Source organism: Ochotona curzoniae, unplaced genomic scaffold, assembly GCF_017591425.1.
Source record: "Ochotona curzoniae isolate NIBS_2020 unplaced genomic scaffold, NIBS_Ocur_1.0 scaffold_1037, whole genome shotgun sequence".
In the NCBI taxonomy this organism is placed as follows: Eukaryota; Metazoa; Chordata; class Mammalia; order Lagomorpha; family Ochotonidae; genus Ochotona; species Ochotona curzoniae.
In genome coordinates, this window is record NW_024467083.1 from 4,340,369 (window position 1) to 4,360,119 (window position 19,751).

General features: G+C 40.3%; 1 protein-coding gene across 2 annotated transcripts in view; it reads left to right on the plus strand.

The window, feature by feature from the left end:
• Nucleotides 1-16,553, plus strand: part of BRDT (bromodomain testis associated) — a 48,518-nt gene extending 31,965 nt beyond the window's left edge. For both annotated transcript variants that reach the window (XM_040998525.1, XM_040998524.1), the window contains 6 exons: nt 1,232-1,293; nt 2,981-3,155; nt 5,257-5,357; nt 8,009-8,214; nt 8,668-8,848; nt 16,359-16,553. In XM_040998525.1, the coding sequence (XP_040854459.1) occupies nt 1,232-1,293; nt 2,981-3,155; nt 5,257-5,357; nt 8,009-8,214; nt 8,668-8,848; nt 16,359-16,427 (794 nt within the window). In that variant the 3' untranslated portion in view covers nt 16,428-16,553. The remainder of the gene's footprint in view (nt 1-1,231; nt 1,294-2,980; nt 3,156-5,256; nt 5,358-8,008; nt 8,215-8,667; nt 8,849-16,358) is intronic.
• The last annotated feature ends 3,198 nt before the right edge of the window (nt 16,554-19,751 follow it).

Below are 19,751 nucleotides of genomic sequence, written 5' to 3' on the forward strand. Positions count from 1 at the left end.
AATGAAGTCTTTTTTGCTTTTATTCAAAGCTAAAACTAATTTCTGTCTTAAATGTGAAAAATCTCTCTGGATCAATATCCTTCATCTTTTCAGTCTGTCTCCTTTTCTTCCTCTTTCACCTAACTGCAACACTCAAGTAATACTTAGCTGAGTGACATTAAGATGACTCATGTCATTTTATAGACTTGATTTAAGTTAAAGTATGTCATGAGTGGCATTTAGCAATTTTAACAGTGTCCAGCATCAAACATTTTAGGAGAGGAAAGAACAGTAACACATCCAATGGAAACTGATGGCATTTCAGGAGGCAGAAGGTAATTATTGAAATTAGAGCATGTTAAGTTTGAATGGTATTTGGTGTTTACCGGCCTTAGTGCCCTGAAGCCTAAAGCAAAGAACACTCATGTGGTTACTGAACCCTGGGTTGGAGAGATGGATCAAGGCAGTGATTTGCACTTTGGTACTTTCTATTGCTCTGACCTAGGCTTATCACTGGGGAGGATAGCTCCAGAGGTCAGGTGTAGGAGAAAGAGGAATTTCTTAGCACCCTGACATGGAGATACCTCTTTTCTTACTTATCAGCTGTACAGATATTTCTAAAGGTAAAGGAGGTACTACAACACCCATTGGTTGCTATGTAGTCGAGTCTGCAAAAAGGCTTGAAGAGTGTATTAATTAGATGGGATCTTTATTAGTGCTTTATAAGCAGAGCAGACCTGAACTCAGAAACCAAATTATTTCATTTTAAAAGACTGTTTTATCTCAGATAAACAACATATCCCTTCGCTTATAATAAATGATTAATTATTTTAATTAAGCCATGTATGGCTTTGTTTATTACTACTTAGCAAAAGATGATGTTAGTCTGTCCTGCTTGTTTAAAACGTTAACCTCTGTTGTTGCAATTTGTTCCTTTTTAAACTATCACTGATTTAATTCTTTGCTGTGAAATAATATACTGCTCTTTTTGGCAGAAACATAACACACAGAGAAACCGTGAGTGAATGTTTATTCCATGATGGAAAAAAGAAAAAAGCTCAAAAGCAGGTGTCTCTGTAGGAAATTTGACTAAATTCAAAGATGCCAAAAACCTGCAGTTTTAAGAATTTCTTGATGTAACAGATTGACATGAGCGGTGTTCTAAAAGCGCTTTGTATCTTATATGAAAAACTGTAAAATGCTCATTTTCCAGCTGATAAATATTAAAATATTTGTTTATGTGCATTTGCAGAAATGCCTCCTAAATTTACTGAAGTAAAAAAGAATGATCCTTTATCTAAAGAAAATGTAAAGGTAAGTTAATTATTTCTTTTTCTTGAGTTACCTTAGTAAATTATATGTAAAAATGCACTGAAATAGTGGAAACTTTTAAACAGTTTTCATTTACATGAAAAATATTGTCATCTACATATTCAAAAACTTCTTCCCAAAGGACATTAAATAGAGAACCAGTTTTTTGCTAATCAGAGATAACTGTTAAACATATCATAAAATAAATTCTAGAAGCCTCAGTTTAGACTTAGGAAGAGGCTGTAGAGGGAAAGCTTTGATGATTTCTAGTGTGTGCAAGGCATATAGTGTCTTGAGTGTGCAGTAAGGTGACATTTTGGTAGGAAAATAAATTTAAAGTTCTTACAGTGCATCTGGCCTGGCCTTCCGTAGGACAGGCATCATGACATTTTTTTAAAAGGTGGGGAGGAGGGGTCAGTCAATGTTAGGATGCAGCAGGTTAAGTTGTAGCCTACAATGCCAGAATCCCATATTGAAGGGCTGTTTCATGCCCTCAAAGCTCCACTTCTGTTCCAGCTGCCTGCTGGTAAGTCATGAGAGGCAGCAGAGAGCGGCCCAAGTGCTTGGGTCCCTGCCACCCACATGAAACACCTGTATGGAATTTCAAGTTCCTGGCTTCCATTTGTCTCAGCTTTCTGTCACTCTGCCTTTCAGACAGATGGATAGATGCATAAGATGGATGGATCTTTTTAAAATTTTTCAGAATTTCATCAAGTTATAAAGAAATCTGGGAACACTCCCTGCATGCATGGCTTGTGGACTCGGTCTTTGTGACCAACAGTTTTCCAGTTTTACTCGCTGAGCAACAAGGGGATAAATACCGCACTTCTGTACTTCAGAAAGTGATGTTTTTGCTGACTTAATCCTGAAATTTGGCTTTGGAGATTTGTGCCACAAATCTGTTAAGAGAAACATTCCTATGATATTTGTTTTATTCAGGCTAGCAAAGCCTAGGTGTGACTCATACACCTATGTAGCCTCACCTAAGCCTCATACTGGACCAAATTTGAGTTTTACAACTCAAGCCTAGCGGATAGGGTCACTGGGCTTCGTTACTGTCAAAAGTTGTCACTACTTAGCTGTGAGATTTTAAAGCATTTCTCTTACTGGAAACACTAAATGGTGATAATTTTTCTTAATTTATAGGACTGTTGTCAGAATTAAAAGCTATATTAAAGACTAGGCCTGTTATTTTACATATAGTAAGCTAGCAAATGTTAGCTGTAATGGTGCTGAAGCTGGTACTTCGTACTTGCCTGAATGTAACATCAGAATTTGTTGATGGCCTTGTGAGCCAACCCACATATGATTTTAACTTACTCGGCTAGAGTCTGATTCTGGAAGGATGAAGGCGTAAAGTGAAAGTGGATTGCTCTCTAGACTTGGAATAAAAACTGCTTTGATTTTTTATTGCGTCATGGAAAAGCTTCATAAAGGAGTAAAACCTAGATTAAACAAATCACTAGTAACTTAGAACGTTGCTTTTGACTAGTTCTTCCTCATACAAGCCGTAAAATGTCTTACTAAATCTCTGTTTCTTTGTATAATAGGGATAAACATGGGTTTATGTGCATTAAGCCATGTGATATTGAAAAGATATTATTATACTCTTGCTTTTTATGTTTCTCTTCTGGCTGCATACCTTATGTGGTTAAACTTTGAATAACCAGTTTACTTAACTCTGCCTTAGCAGGTACAATCTTCCGTGCAAGACACTACCCCTACTACAAATACTCTTGTTCATCAGGGCATACCTTCGTGTGGAGTGCCGCCAACTCAACAGCAGTTAGCATTTACTTATCCAGAATTGCAGCAATCACAGATTGTGAAAAACATTTCACCTTTACAAGTTCTGACTCCTTCAGGTATGACATTCGTAGGTCAACAATCTTGATTGAGAACTGATTGCTAAACCTGTGTGTGAAAATGTTAACAACTATCTGGGCAGAAATGCTAAAAGTCACAACTAGGAAATGCCTTGTTAGAAATCCCCGCTGAGAGGTAGGCGTGAAGCCTAACTGTGAAGACACCACTTGGGATGCCAGCCGCCTTGGGCAGAGTGCCAGGGTTCGCACCCTGGCCGTGGCTCCAGATTCCAGTTACCATTAGAGTCTGGCAGGCAGCAATGATGCTTTAAGTGATTAGGTTTCTACCACCCAGGGAAGAGACTTGGATTGAGTTCTCGGCTTCTGCCTGACACTTGTGGATATTTGAGAAGTAAAGTTGGAGTTGGAGCTCACTCTTTCTTTTCTGTCTCTCATTCTATATCTCATGCCCATTTTATTTCCATATAAGCTATATAAGTTGAACTGTGAGCTATATAAGTTCTAAGCAGACTTGGGAAATACCACTCTAACTTCCATGACACCAACATGTGTTGGAAATGGAGGATGAAATCAGGAAATGACATTTAGAGATTATGAAGGTAGGAAAATAGATATATATCAAAGATAGTTCATGTTCTTAGTTAAGGGGATTGGAGTTAGGAGTGCTTGCATAATCATCATTTCTGCTTACCAAAATATCTTCTCAAACTGGCTAGATTGTGGTTTTTAAAGTATCCTATCTGTCCTGATAGACGTGAAGATGTTGCCTGTCCCAACCTGATGTTAGGGGTTGAGGAGATATTAAGCCCATTGTGGATAAGGGAATAAGGTTCAAGAAAGCAAATATCTAAGGCAAACTGGAGGGCTTCTCAGGAAAAGCTGCAGATGTCTGAATTATGAAATATTTGTATGCACTCTGCTGGGGAAGTAGAATTTTCAGATATTTTGAGAATGACTGGAGTATAGTAGTTCTTTGTCATGATTTACCTTGAATCCTAGTGTTATTTTCTGTTTGGTATACAACAAGGAATTTCAAACCAGGAGCATAGCTAATGCTGCTCATTAAATAGAGAATAGATTAAAATGAGAATGCCCTGATATAGTTGGAACCAATTAAGGAAGCTGAGTTCTATAGGAAAGAAGTTATTACAACTAAACTTAATGCAGTGAGTATGGAAGGGATGTGGATACATTGCAAAAGGTATTTTTGCAATGAAATTTATAGACATTGTTGGAGTGAGTAAATGACCAACAGGTTGGCCATCAAAAACACAAGATGTTTGGGGCAGTGTGTGATAATATAGAATATGTAATTGAAAATATACAGCTAGAGATGAGAAGCATAATGTATAACAGGAATTATAATTTAAGAACTGACAGTGTATGGAAGCTCTGGGAAGCCATGTGAATGATTGAAAATACCCAGGAAATGTAGCAAATACTTTGTTGGCATATGTCATAAAGTTGTCCAAAGATAGCTTAATCTCGTGGTTTGATGAGGTCTCAAACATTTATTTTTATCATTTTCTTCACCTATGATGAAAAATGAAAACTTCAGAAGCACCAAGTTAGCATAGTTTATTCTTAATCTGGGAGTCAAATTCTGTACTTTTCTCTGTCCTCTAGCAAGCTGTCATCACTGGCTATTCTGTCTACTGCCTTAGTTCTTCGTGTTCTGTATTTTATTTATTCTCAGATGATCCATTCAGGCTGTATTTTGTACCAGCATCTCTGGACCAGACTGCTGCTAAATGCATGAGTTCCTTGTATGGGGACAGAATGATAGGATTGGCATGGTTGCCATAACCAATCTGAGCACCTCTGGAGCCAACATTAAGCCTGCCAACTTCCAAGGCGTGGTAGCTCGAAATCAAAAGATTTTTAGTAGGTCAGCCACAATGTCAGTTGGACTCTGTGCTGACAAGAGCCAACACTAACAACAGTAAACCTCAAGCTTGAAGCTTGAGGGAGAAATGTTTGTTTCACAGTGTACCCAGTCCTCAACTAAGAGCACTAAGTTCAAGAGCACCAAAAAGTTCATTGCTTTGTGTTCATAGTGTGGCTGGAAATGAAAAAGGGCAAATTCTGCAAGAGAGGAAATATATTCTCACTGTACTCTTCTAAAAATGTCTGCCTCTAGGTAGCTCTGAACAACTTTTGAATGGCTCAACTGCAATGCATCCATCCGGTGAAAACACTACACTGGTGCCTGAATCTGAATGTCAAGTGCCTGTGCAGAAGGTAAAAGTAATGCTATTTTTGCCTCAGGAATCTTGATGGGGTTAACACTGAGTGTGGAAAGGGAACAAAGGTATTTTATGCCATAGCTTGAATATGGGTTTGGACCTCTAGGTCTCCTTTTTGCCTGTGTTAGTAAAAATAAAACTTGCTGTGAGCAACACCTTTTTCCTACCCACTGCCTCTAGTCCTCGTACATATTTTTAATCACAGATTCTATCATATTGACATTTGCCTGCTACCAACTATAAATCATTTCGTAAAAACTATCTTTTAGATCCTGGTATAGGAGATGCCCCAAAGGAATTTTAAGCGAACTTAATCTCCAAACGGTATACACTGATATTCTTTCAACAAATATTCTAGATGTGTGGGATACATTGTATACATCAGGTACTGTTGTAGGTGTTTGAGTCTAATTCTCAGGCACCATGAAGGTAATAAGTATATATTACCCCCACCCGTTCATTCTCTTCTGTTTTCTTCCTTACAAATTCTTCAGATGATAAGTTTTTACATTATTGCTTCATGTTCTTTGTTGCATATTTCAGATTGTTTTCTTCCTTACAATTCTTCAGATTATTATATTTATGAAGTGGGTTTTCACCAGGAGTAGCATATTGCTTTGGTCCTTGTACTTCAACTGGCCTCTGTGCTTTTTTTGATTTTCCTAACATAGCACTTTGCTAATGTGATCAAAGACTGTGTGTAGTGTAGGTTTATTATTATTGATGGATATTAATAAACAATTATTTTAAATATGTCTTTTGTAACAACCAATATTAGCTTTTAAATTTTGTATCTTGTCTCACTTAATAAGTGTCATGCACTATCATTAGCATGAAAAGAATACAACTAGAGTTTTGTAAATGTGTTATAGCATGAACTATGGTCCTTATATTGTAAATTAGTAAAGCTTTCATTTGAGTGCTGCAAAAGTGTTTGATAATTTTCAAAGGGTATAGAGGAAACAGCAAAAGCAAGTAGCAAAACATCAAGTGGATGTCATCCATTGTAGTATGTGCCATAGATAAAAGTGGCATGTCTACTCTCTTTGTTATTTTCAATGTGTAGCCAGAGTAGAACATGAAATATTGATAGTTTAAGAAGAAATAGGGTTGTGTAGCTTGTTTGTTTCAGAGGAGGGAACTGTTTCCATTTAGCATATCCTTTTCTCCTACTGTCAGCACTGTTACCACTTACTGAAAGTTTTGGTGTCACAAGAAACACTTGAGAATTAGTCTATGTAAATATACTGTGGCCCACGTGGTTGGCACATCTTGCCAAAAGAGGTGGAATTAAAACAGAGGATTTTTAACAAGCCCTCAACTTTTTGTCTTATCCTCCTATTCCCTAGCTTTGACATTGTTCTCTCTAAGAGCAATCCTTCCGTCCACTGCTCACATCTTGAACTGGAGTTTCTTAACCCTAGCACAGCTTTTGTTGGAGTGAATCTATGCCTTGTGGGATGCTTTACAGAAATCCTAACTGCCAGCCAACTAACTAGCAGCATCCTCTCTCTCAAAGGAAAAGGTGACAAACAAAAGGTGTTTGTGACAACTGAAAATGTCTACTGACATTAGCAAATGTCACCTAGCTCCAGTTGAGAACCAATGCCATAGCTTTGGCTAGCATCTGGCTGTTGCCTGTGCCTGTAATGTGCATTCACAGGAACCAGCAAACTCTGAAGTAGCTGAATTCCACCTATCATCTTCATGAGGTGTACAAAGAGAGTCTTCCACCTCTTTTTGTAGAATGTCTGCCTGAGCTAGGGGCTCTATGCACATGACTTGAATGTATAATTCTAGAACTGACTTCCTACAAGTTTTCCCTGCATTTCTATGGGAGGCCTGGGTGAAGCTCCTGATTGTTTGGCTTTAGCCATTAGGGAGTGAACCAGCAGACAGATCTCTTTTCCTCTCTGTCTAGCCTTCTCTCTCTCACTTTTTTTTTAAAGATTTATTTATTTTTATTGGAAAGGCAGATGTGCAGAGAGAAGAGGAGACAGAAAAATCTTCCATCCACTGGTATACTCCCCAAGTGGCCACAACAGCAGGAGCTGAGCTGACTCAAAGCCAAGAGCCAGGAGTTTCTTCCGTGTCTCCCATTGGGGTACAGGATCCCAAGGCTTTGGGCCATCCTCGACTGCTTTCCAAGGCGAAAGGCAGGAAGTTGGATAGGAAATGGAGCAGCCAGGATACGAACTAGTGCCCATATGGGATCCCAGTGCATGCGAGGAAAGGATTTTAGCTACTAAGCTATTGCTCTGGGTCCAATAAATCTTTTTTAAATGAATCAGAATATTTGTTATGAAAAACTATGAGCAAAGTGTACTTCACCAAAATAAACTTGCCTTTTAATTCCATCTTACACAAACTTTTTGAAGTAACCTCATATACTCACTTGTCTTAAATTGAAATAGCTGGCAAGCATGCAGCCTTAATTTGGTCTTGGATGAATATTTGAGTTTAGGGGATCAGTGTTGGAACTTCATTTTTCCTCTGACTTTAGCAACCTTTAAGTTTAGCAAATAAGGTTATCAAAATTATTCAGACTGATTCTTTACTATCTATATTTTTAAAAATCTTAAACATTTTCCTCCCAGAATATGATGGAAACATATGGACACAGATTAAATCTAATATTTATTTCAGGATATAAAGATTAAGAATGCAGACTCTTGGAAAAGTTTAGGCAAACCTGTGAAAACATCAGGTGTACTGAAACCTTCTGATGAACTCTTCAACCAGTTTAGAAAAGCAGCAATAGAAAAGGAAGTAAAAGCTCGGACACAGGAACTAATACGGAAGCATCTGGAACAAAACACAAAGGAAACAAAAGTATCTCAAGAAAATCAGAGGTTTGTAATCTACGGGATTAAATGGGTGTCACAGGTACAGAGTTGTGTTTCAAATATATTTTTTTGTTAGGTGATCATAATTGAGCTCTTCAGTGAACACATCAAATCATTGTATTAGTCTAAGCAATATTATCTTTTGTAAATTGAAGTAATCAAGTACTAAGGATGTTAATGTTATTAAATTATTAAGGTATCATTTTCTATTATGTTGAGAGCTTTTCCATTTGTATCTAAAAGAAAATTAATAGTATACTAAAGTCAGTTCTCTAAAAATCTTTGTTTTATTAACAAATTATCCTGTGTAAAATTTGAGATAGCAGAAATAAAGCTTAAAAATATGTTATAAATTAAAAAATAATAATGTCATAACATAAAACTGGGTATCTGCTGCACTGCCTTCTAGGCTTCTATAAGGAACTTGAACCTTACTTAGAGCTCTTCTGTTTCGTTAAGGGACCTTGGAAATGGATTGCCTCTGGACTCGTTTTCAAATAAAATGCCCAACAAATGCCTTTGGGAAGAGCAGACAGAACATCAGCAGTCATTGGAAGAGCAAGAAAAATGCAAACTCCAGCTTCTCAAAGACCGGAATTTAGCAAGGGAGAAAGAGCAGGAGCGGAGGAGGAGAGAAGCAGTGAGTCATTTCCACTTACTACAACCGAAGGAAGGAGCCCTGGTCTGGCAAGATACTCTTAGGGTGGCTTGTCAGTGACCATGGCTTTTCATCTGTGCTGATGATCTGGTTCTGAAGTAGCAGCACAAAATAACAATTCAGTTGTCAAAAGAGATAGGTGTGAGGCAGTCATGGTATTGATCTTGGGATTCCTACACTGCCTAATTCTGCTGACTTGGGGCTTGACCGTTTTTCTTCGGTTTTCTCATCTGTAATGTGGGAATAGGAATAAATGAACATGAACAAGTATTAAGCACAAGTGCTTAGCATGTAACTGAAATGACTTATGACTTATTATTTGTTCCTTTTTTCTGGTAAATTATTTCAGGAATTTAAAATTTTTTTAAAGGTTTATTTTTATTGGAAAGGCAGATTTGCAGAGAGAAGGAGAGACAGAGACAGATCTTCCATTCACTGGAATACTTCCCAAGTGGTTGCAATGGCCAGAGCTGAGCTGACCTGAAACCAGGAGCCAGGAGCTTCTTCTGGGTCTCCCATGTGGGTACAGGGTACCAAGGCTTTGGACCATTCCCTACTGCTTTCCTAGGCCACAAGCAGAGAGCTGAATGGGAAATGGAGCAGCCATGAATCAAACTGATTTCATAAATATTCCTGTCACTTACTTTGGATTTCCTTTGTGCTTTCTTTTTTATATTTTTAATTTTTGATGTTGTTCACACAGTTGATCAGGGTGAGAAGGATTGAGGATCAGGGGAAAGTGGGCAAGACCATTGCTCCAAATTTTCCCTCTTCTTCCTGTATCTGCGGGAGGGAAGAGATAAGGGGATCCCGAAGCCACACACCCAGCCTCCCAAACACCCCAGTACCCAGGGATGGAGAACAGCCACCCAGTGTCAACCCTGGGTTCCCCAATATGGAGCATGTCCTGAGGATTCTGCTTAAGTGGTTTTGATAGTTCTGAAATGCTGCCAGTTTTGCCAATCCAAGGATGAGGAGATCCTTCCAAGGTCCATTGGCTGACATAGTCCAGCTTAGAGTCTCTGTTTGACCTGATATTTGCTGTCATCACTTAGAGTAGTTGTACAATTTGTTCCACCCTCATTATTCTGCTATGTTACCAGATGCAATATCCTCAGTGTGCATCTAGGCCTGCGATCCACTACTCCATCTTTTCCACTGAGAAGGCCCAGTTATGACATATGCATTTTACAGTCAGACCACCAATCCTGGATGTGAGTCCTCACATCCCACACACCCCCACTTAGGCCATCCCTCAGACCCCCTGCAAGCCCACACACCAAGTCTCCACAAGTGCACCACCAGTGGCCAGTGTCCTTTGCCCAGCACCATTTGCACTGTAGGCCTCCAGGACTCCTAATCAGGGCTCGTTGACCTGGAACCCACTGAGCAGGTGGGGCTAAGGACCCAGGCCAGGGGATCCAGGCCCCACTGAAACCCCTGACCCTGAGGCTCCTGGACTCAGTAACCATCCCACCACATGCATATCTTTCAAAAATAAATAGAATAGGCAAGGGACTATGCTGGCACACTGGTATGGTTAACACACATTTGATGTGTTTATGTTTGTTCTCTCTATGTAATATGTCTTAAACTGCATTTAACATATTTTATGTATCACTAGATTTTAGCTTGTTGTTTCACCAATTCTTTATGCTTCTTATGCTTTGTTTAGTTTACTGGAGATGTGTTATAGTTTTCATCAAGCTTGGGAAAATCTAGACTATTGTCACCCTATTCCCTTTTGAAGACTCCCATTTCTCATATATTAAGCCATTTAAAATTGTTCCACAGTACACCGACGTTCCTTTACTTATTCAAATTTATTTATCCAGTTACATTCTGTTTTTTTTAAAGATTTATTTTATTTTTATTAGAAAGTCAGATATACAGAGAGGAGGAGAGACAGAGAGGAAGATCTTCCATTCAATGATTCACTCCCCAAGCGATTGCAATAGCCGGTGCTGGGCCAATTCAAAGCTGGGAGCCAGGAACCTCTTCTGGGTCTCCCATGTGGGTGCAGGGTCTCAAAGCTTTGGGCCATCCCCAACTGCTTTCCCAGGACACAAGCAGGGAGCTGAATGGGAAGTGGAGGTGCTGGGATTAGAACTGGACCCCATATGGGATCCTGGTGTTCAAGGCGAGGACTTTAGCTGCTAGGCCACGCCACCGGGCCCTTACATCTGTTTTGAACCAAAGCACTAATGCGTACTCTCCACTCTCTTGGGTAATCACATCAAGTGAATTTTCTGTGTTAGATGCTGTTGTTAACTCTAGAGGTTTGATTTGGGTCTTAAAATATTTTTTATGTCACTATTAACCTTGTTTGTATTGTAAAGGGTTTCCCTGCTAGCTTTAATATCTATGTCAGTTCCAGGTCATTTTCAGTTGATCAATTTGTCTCTATATGAATAACATTCTACGTCTTCCAGGTCTCCCCTATGGGTACAGGGTCATCCGAGGCTTTGGGCCATCCTCAACTGCCTTCCCAAACAACAAGCAATAAGCTAGATGGGAAGTGGGGCAGCTGGGAGACAAACCAGCACCCAAATGGGTTCCCAGTCCTTGCAATGCAAAGGATTAACCAATAGAGTCAATTGCACTGGGCCCTGATATTTTTGCTTGACAAAACATGTGAATTCTTACGACAGATAAAACGTAGGTTTATGGGGGGGGGGCAGAGTCATTGGCTTTGGCTGGCATGTTGGTTTCAATACAAATTATTTCCATTTGGTGGAAGGCCAGACTGTGCCGGGCACTGGCCTAAAGCCAATGGCATGTATGAGAACTGGGTCTGGGAGTGGATCAAGTGGAGGAACTTGGGAAACTCCCCTGGCAGGTCATAGCTCCCACTGGTAAAAATGTGGTCCAGACCTGGGGCTTGGACAAGCTGGGCAAAGTAGCTCCAACAGCTGGCAGATGTGTCAATTGGTAATGGAACAGGGTAGATCAGGCAGGACTGAGCAAACCTTAGCCCACAAGCAAAACTAGAAACCAGGCTGGAGCACAGGTCATGCCGAGCTAGGCTCTTGTACCTACTGGTCTGCGTGAGCCAGGAATGCTAAGCCACAGTGTCTAAGGCAGAGATTAGGACAGGTGAGGGGCTGTGCCAAGCTGAGTCAGAGCAACCACTGGCATGCGAGTGATATATGGCTGGGAACAGGCCCAGTTGGGGAGCTAAGGGGATACCCTAGCTGGGTTGAGGTTCCCACCAAGGGGTGCATGGGCTGGAATGGGGGCTGTGTCTGATCAGGATACGGTTGTAGTCTCCCTTGGCACAAGTGTGGACTGGGATTGGATGCACCGAACAGGGCCAGACTCCAACACCCTCTGGTGTCCTGGAGGACCAGGGTAGATGTGGGATGGACTAGGCAAACCCCTACTGAGCCATGTGTGAGCCATATGTGGGTATGGACAAGCCATGGCTGGGCTGAAACATCCAACAGCAAGGACCAGTTTGGGTTGAAGGTCAGTCAGGAAAGGCCACTGTTCCTGCTATGACAGGAGGTGGACTGAGTAGGGCTGGCTCATGGACGCCACTGGTAAGCATGAGACCTGGCACTGGGAGAGGTTCTGATGGAGGAGCCTGGGCAACTCCTCTGGCAGGATACAGACCCCTCAGGTAAGCACAAGAAGCATGATAGGAAACAGCCCAGAACAGGCCATGGAAAGTTTCCCACTGGCATACAATTGACAGGGGTCGGGGAGAGACCAGGCTGAATCTGTCCACATCATCCACTGGCAAATCCAAGCACCAGAACAGAGTGAGGGTTGAGCCGGGTTCGGTCACGACAAAACTCAGTGCACAATATGGAATGCCAAGGTGAGGTTACCTGTACCGGAAGGGACCGCAGTGCCCAACCAGCAAGCATGAGAACCAGAAAGGGAGAGGGCAGAGCCGGCAGGGGAACATGGGGGGAGGTTCCCCTGCTGGACAGCTACTCCCGCAGGAGAGCATGAGCTGGGTTGGGGGCAGACCAGACTAGGCAGGGCTACAACACCTGTGCGCCTCATGTGGACTAGATCAGGGAAAAGCTGGGCTGGGCTGATTATTCCTATTGGTGCAAACAAAATTAGAATGGGTGAAGGTTGGTTGGGCTTAGCCGCAGCATCAGCTGGCAGAGGCTGGCACTGGGGGCTAGTTCTGTCAAGTCAAACCACAGAACTATCTGGAGAGTGCATCATCCAGGAGTGGGAGAGGCCTGGGAGGGAAATAGTGGGCTCCTTCCTCTTAGGTTACCACTTCCACGGGAGGGCATTAAACTAGGACAGGGGCTGGGGTGGAATGGGGTGTGGGACAGACCGGATTACTGCTACACATACTGGCAAACCAGGGTAGGGGGCTGGCCTGGTGGGGGTTATTGTGGGTCACTCCAACTAGACTGCAGCTCACAATGGTTTATGTGAGGGCTAAGTATGTGCTGGACAGAACCAGGCTGGATTGCAACACCCATTGGTTCCAGTGGAAGTCGGGAGTGAAAACAGAACCAACCCAGCAATTACAACTACCAGCTGATCTATGGACTGTACCGTGCCCTGTACTTGCTAGCACATACAAGAATCTGGTTTGAGCACACCTCAGACAGTTTCTTTGGAGATCTCTCTAATCAAAATGCTGGACTCAGAACCCTAACCAAAAAAAGAGAGAAGACAGAACAGTTCAACCAACCATCTCAGCTGTGATGGACTATGTCAATCAGTGAATTCTTCAAGGACCTCATAGTGCTTGGAGTGGCAAGATTGGCAGCAGTTCATAACTGTTGAAATATCAAAACCACTTGAGCAAGAACCTCAGTGCATACCCTACATCCAGGACTGGGGAAGGGTGGGAAATTGTGTGGGCCTTCTCCCTTAATACCCCCCCTTTAATCGTGAAGGAAACAATATGGAAAAAATACTAGTGTTACCCACTTTCCTGTAGCCCTTGAACTTTTTTTACCCTAATTAACTATGTAAAGATTGTCGAAATAAAAAATTTCCATTTGGTTGCACATGGTAGAATTTCATTGTTTTTGATGGCTGAATAGTATTCCATTGAGTAGATATACCAGTTTCTTTATCCACTCCTCTTTGAGCCGGCATCTGTGTTGTTTCCATGTCCTTGATATTGTAGATTGTGCTGCTGTGAATATAGGATTACAGGCTTTCTCACATGTAGACCTCATTTCCTTTGGATATATTCCCAGGATTTTCAGTTCTCTTAGCACTCTCCATATTGATGTCCATACTGATTGTACTACCCTACACTCCCACTTACAATGAAGGCAGGCATCTTTCTCCCCACATCCACGCCAGCACGTGTTGTTAGAGGAGTTCTGAATGTAAGCCAATCTCACTGGAGTTAGGTGGAACCTTAATGTGGTTTTCATTTGTATTTCCCTGATGGCTATGAAGTTTGAGCATTTTTCCGTATGTCCATTAGCCATCTGAATATGTTCTTTTGAAAAATGTTTATTTCCTTTGCCCAGTTTGTTACAGGGTTGATTCTTTTTCTGTCCCTGGGTTTCTGAAGCTCTTTGTAAATCCTTGGTATTAGTTTCCTATCACTTGTAGTGTGCAGAAATTTTCTCCCATTTCATTGGTTTCTTCTCCATGTTTTTCGTTGTTTCCTTTGCAGTACAGAAGCGTTTTAGTTTGATGTAGTTCCATTTATTTATTTTGGCCTGTACTTTTGGTTTCTATTCCAAGAAGTCTCTCCCCATTCCTGAATCTTATAGTGTGCTTCCTATGTTTTCCTTTAATAGTTTGATGGTTCCTGGGTGCAGATTTAGGTTCTTGATCCATTTAGAGCTGAGTCTTGTATACTGCAACAGGTGTGGATCTTCTTACCTCTGCAGGCTGCTTTCCAGTTGCCCCAACAGCATTTGTTGAAGAGACCAGACTTTTTCCCTGGATTGTTTTCAGTTTTCTTGTCAAAGATTAGTTGTCTATACATGAATGGGCTCTGTTCTGGTGCTTCTATTCTGTTCCATTGATGATGATCTCTGAGTCTGTACCAGTATAAAACTGTTTTGATGACCACTGCTCTGTAGTATGTCTTGAATTCTGAAATTGTGATTCCTCCAGCTTGATTTTTATTCTTCAAGATAGTGTTGGCTATTCTTAGTCTTTTGTTTCCAGATGAACTTTTTTTATCTTCTGTTTCTGAGAAGAATGTTGTAGGATTTTGATTGGTATCACATTGAATCTGTATATTACTTTTGGTAATATGGATAGTTTGATGATGTTGATCCTGCTGATCCAGGAACATGGTAAATTTCTCCATCCTTTAATGTCTTCTTCTATTTCTTTCTTTCTTTTTTAAATGTTTTACAATTTTCATCACAGAGAGCTTCCACATATTTGGTTAAATTAATTTCGAGGTTATTTAGGGTTCTTCTCCAATATTTTAAAGGGGATTGTATTTATAATTTCTTTTTCAGCCGTGGAGTTACTTGTCTATAATAGTGCCATTGATTTGTGTTCCTTAATTTTGTATCCTGCTAGTCTGCCAAAGTCTCTAATGAGTTTCATTTGTCTTTTTTTTTAAGATTTATTTATTTATTGGAAAGTCAGATATACAGAGAGGAGGAGAGACAGAGAGGAAGATCTTCCGTCCGATGATTAATTCCCCAATGAGCACAACGGCTGGTGCTATGCGGATCCAAAGCCAGGATCCAGGAACTTCTTCCGGGTATCCCACACGGGTCAGGGTCCCAAAGCTTTGGGCCGTCCTTGACTGTTTTCCCAGACCACAAGCAGGGAGCTAGATGGGAAGTGGAGCTGCCGGGATTAGAACCGGCAACCATATGGGATCCCGGTGCGTTCAAGGTGAGGACTTTAGCTGCTAGGCCACACTGCCGGGCCCTCATTCATCTTTTGATTGGGTGTTTTGGTTCTCCTTTGTAGAGAATCATGTCATCTGCAAGTAGGAATAATTTCAATTCTTCATTTCCAATTTGAATTCCTTTAATTTATTTTTCTTCCCTAGCACTTATATTATGATGGATGGTTTATTTAAATTAAGTGTTGTGCTATGTATTATGCTAGCAAACTGATTCATTCTTCATGAATATTTTTACATAGAAAAAACTTGATTAGAATAATTATTCTTCTTTTACACAATAAGTGACAAAATCAAGGAAACTCTTTACCTTAACATTACACATTGTGATTCTCTCAAATAGATAAAATAGTGGCTCATTCCGAGAATAATTTTATGTGTCTAGCATTGTGTTGATTTCAAAAACAAAAGAACATGTACTGAGAGATTTCTTCCTTGGAGAGAGGAGTCAAACTTAATTTTCTCACATTTTGATTTTTCTTACATGAGCAATTATATTAGTAAAAATCAATAATGTGAGAATAGAAGTTTTAAAATATCGACAGATTCATTATTTGAAATGAACTGCTTTTAGTTTACATGTTCCAAAATGTTTTGTAATCATTTCATATATAGATGTGATAATGACATGCATATTTAAAGTAACGATAAACTTTTCCCTTTTTACAGATGGCGGGTACCATTGACATGACTCTTCAAAGCGACATTATGACAATGTTTGAAAACAACTTTGATTAAAACGAAGGATACAAAAGGTTTAAATGCATATGGTAAAATGATTGCTTGCAGACACCAAGATATCAATCTTATATTGTATTTTGACTGCTCTAAAATGATTAAACAATTTCACTTACATTTTTAATAGCTCTATGCTCATTTTTTTAAAGATTTATTTATTTTTATTGGAAAGGCGGATGTACAGAGAGGAGGAGAAACAGAGAGGAAGATCTTCCATTCGATGATTCTCTCCCCAAGAGGCTGCAATGCCGGTGCTGTGCCGATCCAAAGCCAGGAGCCAGGAACTTCCTCCATGTCTCCCACACAGGTGCAGGGTTCAAGGCTTTGGGCCGTTCCCAACTGCTTTCCCAGGCCACAGGGAGCTGGATGGGAAGTGGAGCTGCCAGGATTAGAACAGGCCCCCTATGTTCATTTTTTAAATGATAATTTATAGGAACTTTTACAAATTTAGATCCTTAAAAAAATGAATAAAGTCCCAGATGTTATCCATTCTATCAATAGTTGTGTGGTACATTTCATACAAGAAAAATGAAAATAGAAGAAAGACAGTTTTGCATGTTCAAAAATACATGAAAATGTCAAAAGCAATAACTCCTGCTCGGTTTTTATCTTTCAAAAAAAGTAGTTATCTGCCTTCAAAAGTATTTAGAGCTTCTAACAAATGAAACTTGGTTTTCTAGACAGGTTAGATCAGAGTCTGTTGGTTCCATATTCAAAATTTATGTTGAAATCTAAAGACACAGTATTTTACCTATGACTTAGAAGATGTTAATTTTGATGCAGAGGACACTGTAAGAGAAAGTTTATATAGGAACTTGGTATTTGATTACAATGAATTTTTATAAATTTTACTTACATTCTTATTTAAATATTCTGTAAAATTTTTTTTAACATTTTCAGGTGTTAGTTATGTGTAACTCAGAATCATGTATTTTAAAATTTTGAGCTCTTGAAGTGTAACATGATTCAGGCACTATTCTGATACCATCTGAAGTAAAATTCCAACTCATGTATTACAGATAAAAAAATGTTTTCTTGGTTTATTTTTATAATTAATCTGACAAAACCTTTGAGATATGTTTGAGCTGTCAGCTATTTTTTAAGAGTAGTTATTTGAAATCAGAGTTAGAAAAATATTTTCATCTGCTGGGTAACTCTCCAAAAGGCTGCAGTGACCAGAGGCGCCCTCAGAACTTGGCACAATCTTGTGCCTTTCCTGGTCCATCAGCAGGATGAGAAGTGGAGCAGTAGGAATTCACACCATCATCCACTGGTGGTGGCTTCACCTACTACACCACAACACTGTCCCTGTGCCACTGATTTTAGAAACATGAGTGATATTGGCTAAAATGGTGGTGTTACCTTCATAAAACAGCCAGAATCTAAATGATCGTGTGTCTACTGAATATTTCTATCCAAGAAATCAGTATGTGTATACTAAATAAGCATGTATTGTTATTTTTCTGAAAGATTATATGTACTATGTATATAAAAATAAACATATAGGGTATACAAGTAATATAGTATAACAAAAGTATATTATATTATAAAAATTAAAGTATAGTAAGAGTATAGAGAGCTTTAAAACACTTAACCTGCAATTAATCTGTTAAGATGCACATTGTATAAACTTTTGGTTGATAGTTTAATAGATTAAAATTGGCTTATATAACTTACTGTTTACATTTATTTATTCATTTGCTTGCTTGTTTAGGAAAGGATTGTTTGGTTTTTTCCTTGCATGTAACTGTCTTCATCCGCCATCACTGGTTCACTCCTTGTTCCCAGAGATTTTGAACTGTCTCACACTCTTTGGTTGCTACCTGGCAGTCCCTGACCTCTACACATGATCCTTTTTTTAAAATAATGTTTGCATAGTTGAGAGGGACCACTCATGATCTTGAATAGCAAGATTGGCCTTAGCCACTCACTCCTGTATCATTTCATTACTAAAACCCTTCTGTAGTGTCAGGTTCAAGCACCCTGTTCTCACATTGCATCTTTTTTTTCTCTTAAGGATTTTATAAATTTTTTTAAAGATTTATTTCATTTTTTTTTGGAAAGTTAAATATACAGAGGAGGAGAGACAAGAGAAGAAGATCTTCCATCCATTGATTCACTCCCCAAGCGGCCGCAACAGCTGGAGCTGAGCCAATCCGAAGTCAGGAACCCAGAGCCTCTTCTGGGTTTCCTACGTGGGTTCAGGACCACAAGGCTTTGGGCCATCTTCCTCTGCCTTCCCAGGCCACAAGCAGGGAGCTGGATAGGAAGTGGGGCCACTGAGATTAGAACCAGCGCCCATATGGGATCCTGGTGCATGGAAGGCAAGGACTTTAGCCACCAGGCTACTGCGCCAGACCCAGATTTATTTATTTTTATTGGAAAGTCAGATATACAGAAAGTAGGAGAGACAGGGAGGAAGATCTTCCATCCTTTGATTCACCCCCAAGTGACCACAATGGTTGGAGCTGTGCCGATCTGAATCCAGATGCCCAGAGCCTTTTCTCCTCTCCCATGCAGGTCCTACAGCTTTGAGCCATCTCGACTGCTTTCCCAGGCCACAAGCATGGAGCTGGAAGGGAAGTGGGGCTGCTGGGATTAGAACTGGTGCCCGCCCATATGAGGTCCTGAGATGTTCAAGGCAAGGACTTTAGCTGCTAGGCTACCACGCCAGGCCCCTGTAAATTGTTTTTGAAAGGCATGGAGGAAGACAGGCAGGCAGATAGAGATCTTCCATCCAATGATTGATTCTCCAGATGACCACAATAACTAGTCCAGGTTTAAGCCAGGAGCCAGGAACTTTCATCTGGGTCTCTCACGTGGATTATAGGGGCCCAATTACTTCACCAGTCTTCTGCTTTCCCGAGTTGCTTTTCAGGGCACCAGCTCAGAAACAGAGTGGCTGAAATTAAAATCAAGTGGCAGCTTAGTCTGCTGCATGCCAACACCAGTCCCTCTTTTTCTTTGCTAATTTACACTATAGTCCTCATCTTCCACTTAGGACTCAAACCAATGCCAACCTTTTTTATTAACAGTCTCTGCTACGAGTTGCTTCCTGTAACAAAAGCAGTCTGAGGATAACTTCTGTTAAACTTCCCGTCCCGTATTCACAGGTATCGCGTCCTGTGCTCTGCTCTCCATGTATGTTCTTAGGTCATGGGTTTCTCGTGGGTTTTTGTTAGCTCCCAGGTGTTGCTCTAGCAGTCTTGATTTCTACCATCTGGGATCGCTCCTATAGGTAATTACCAGAATGCAAACTCACTAATCTGGAAGATTAGATTTGGTTTTCATCTTTAGGTTGGCTCCTTGAGTCCTTTGTCCAAT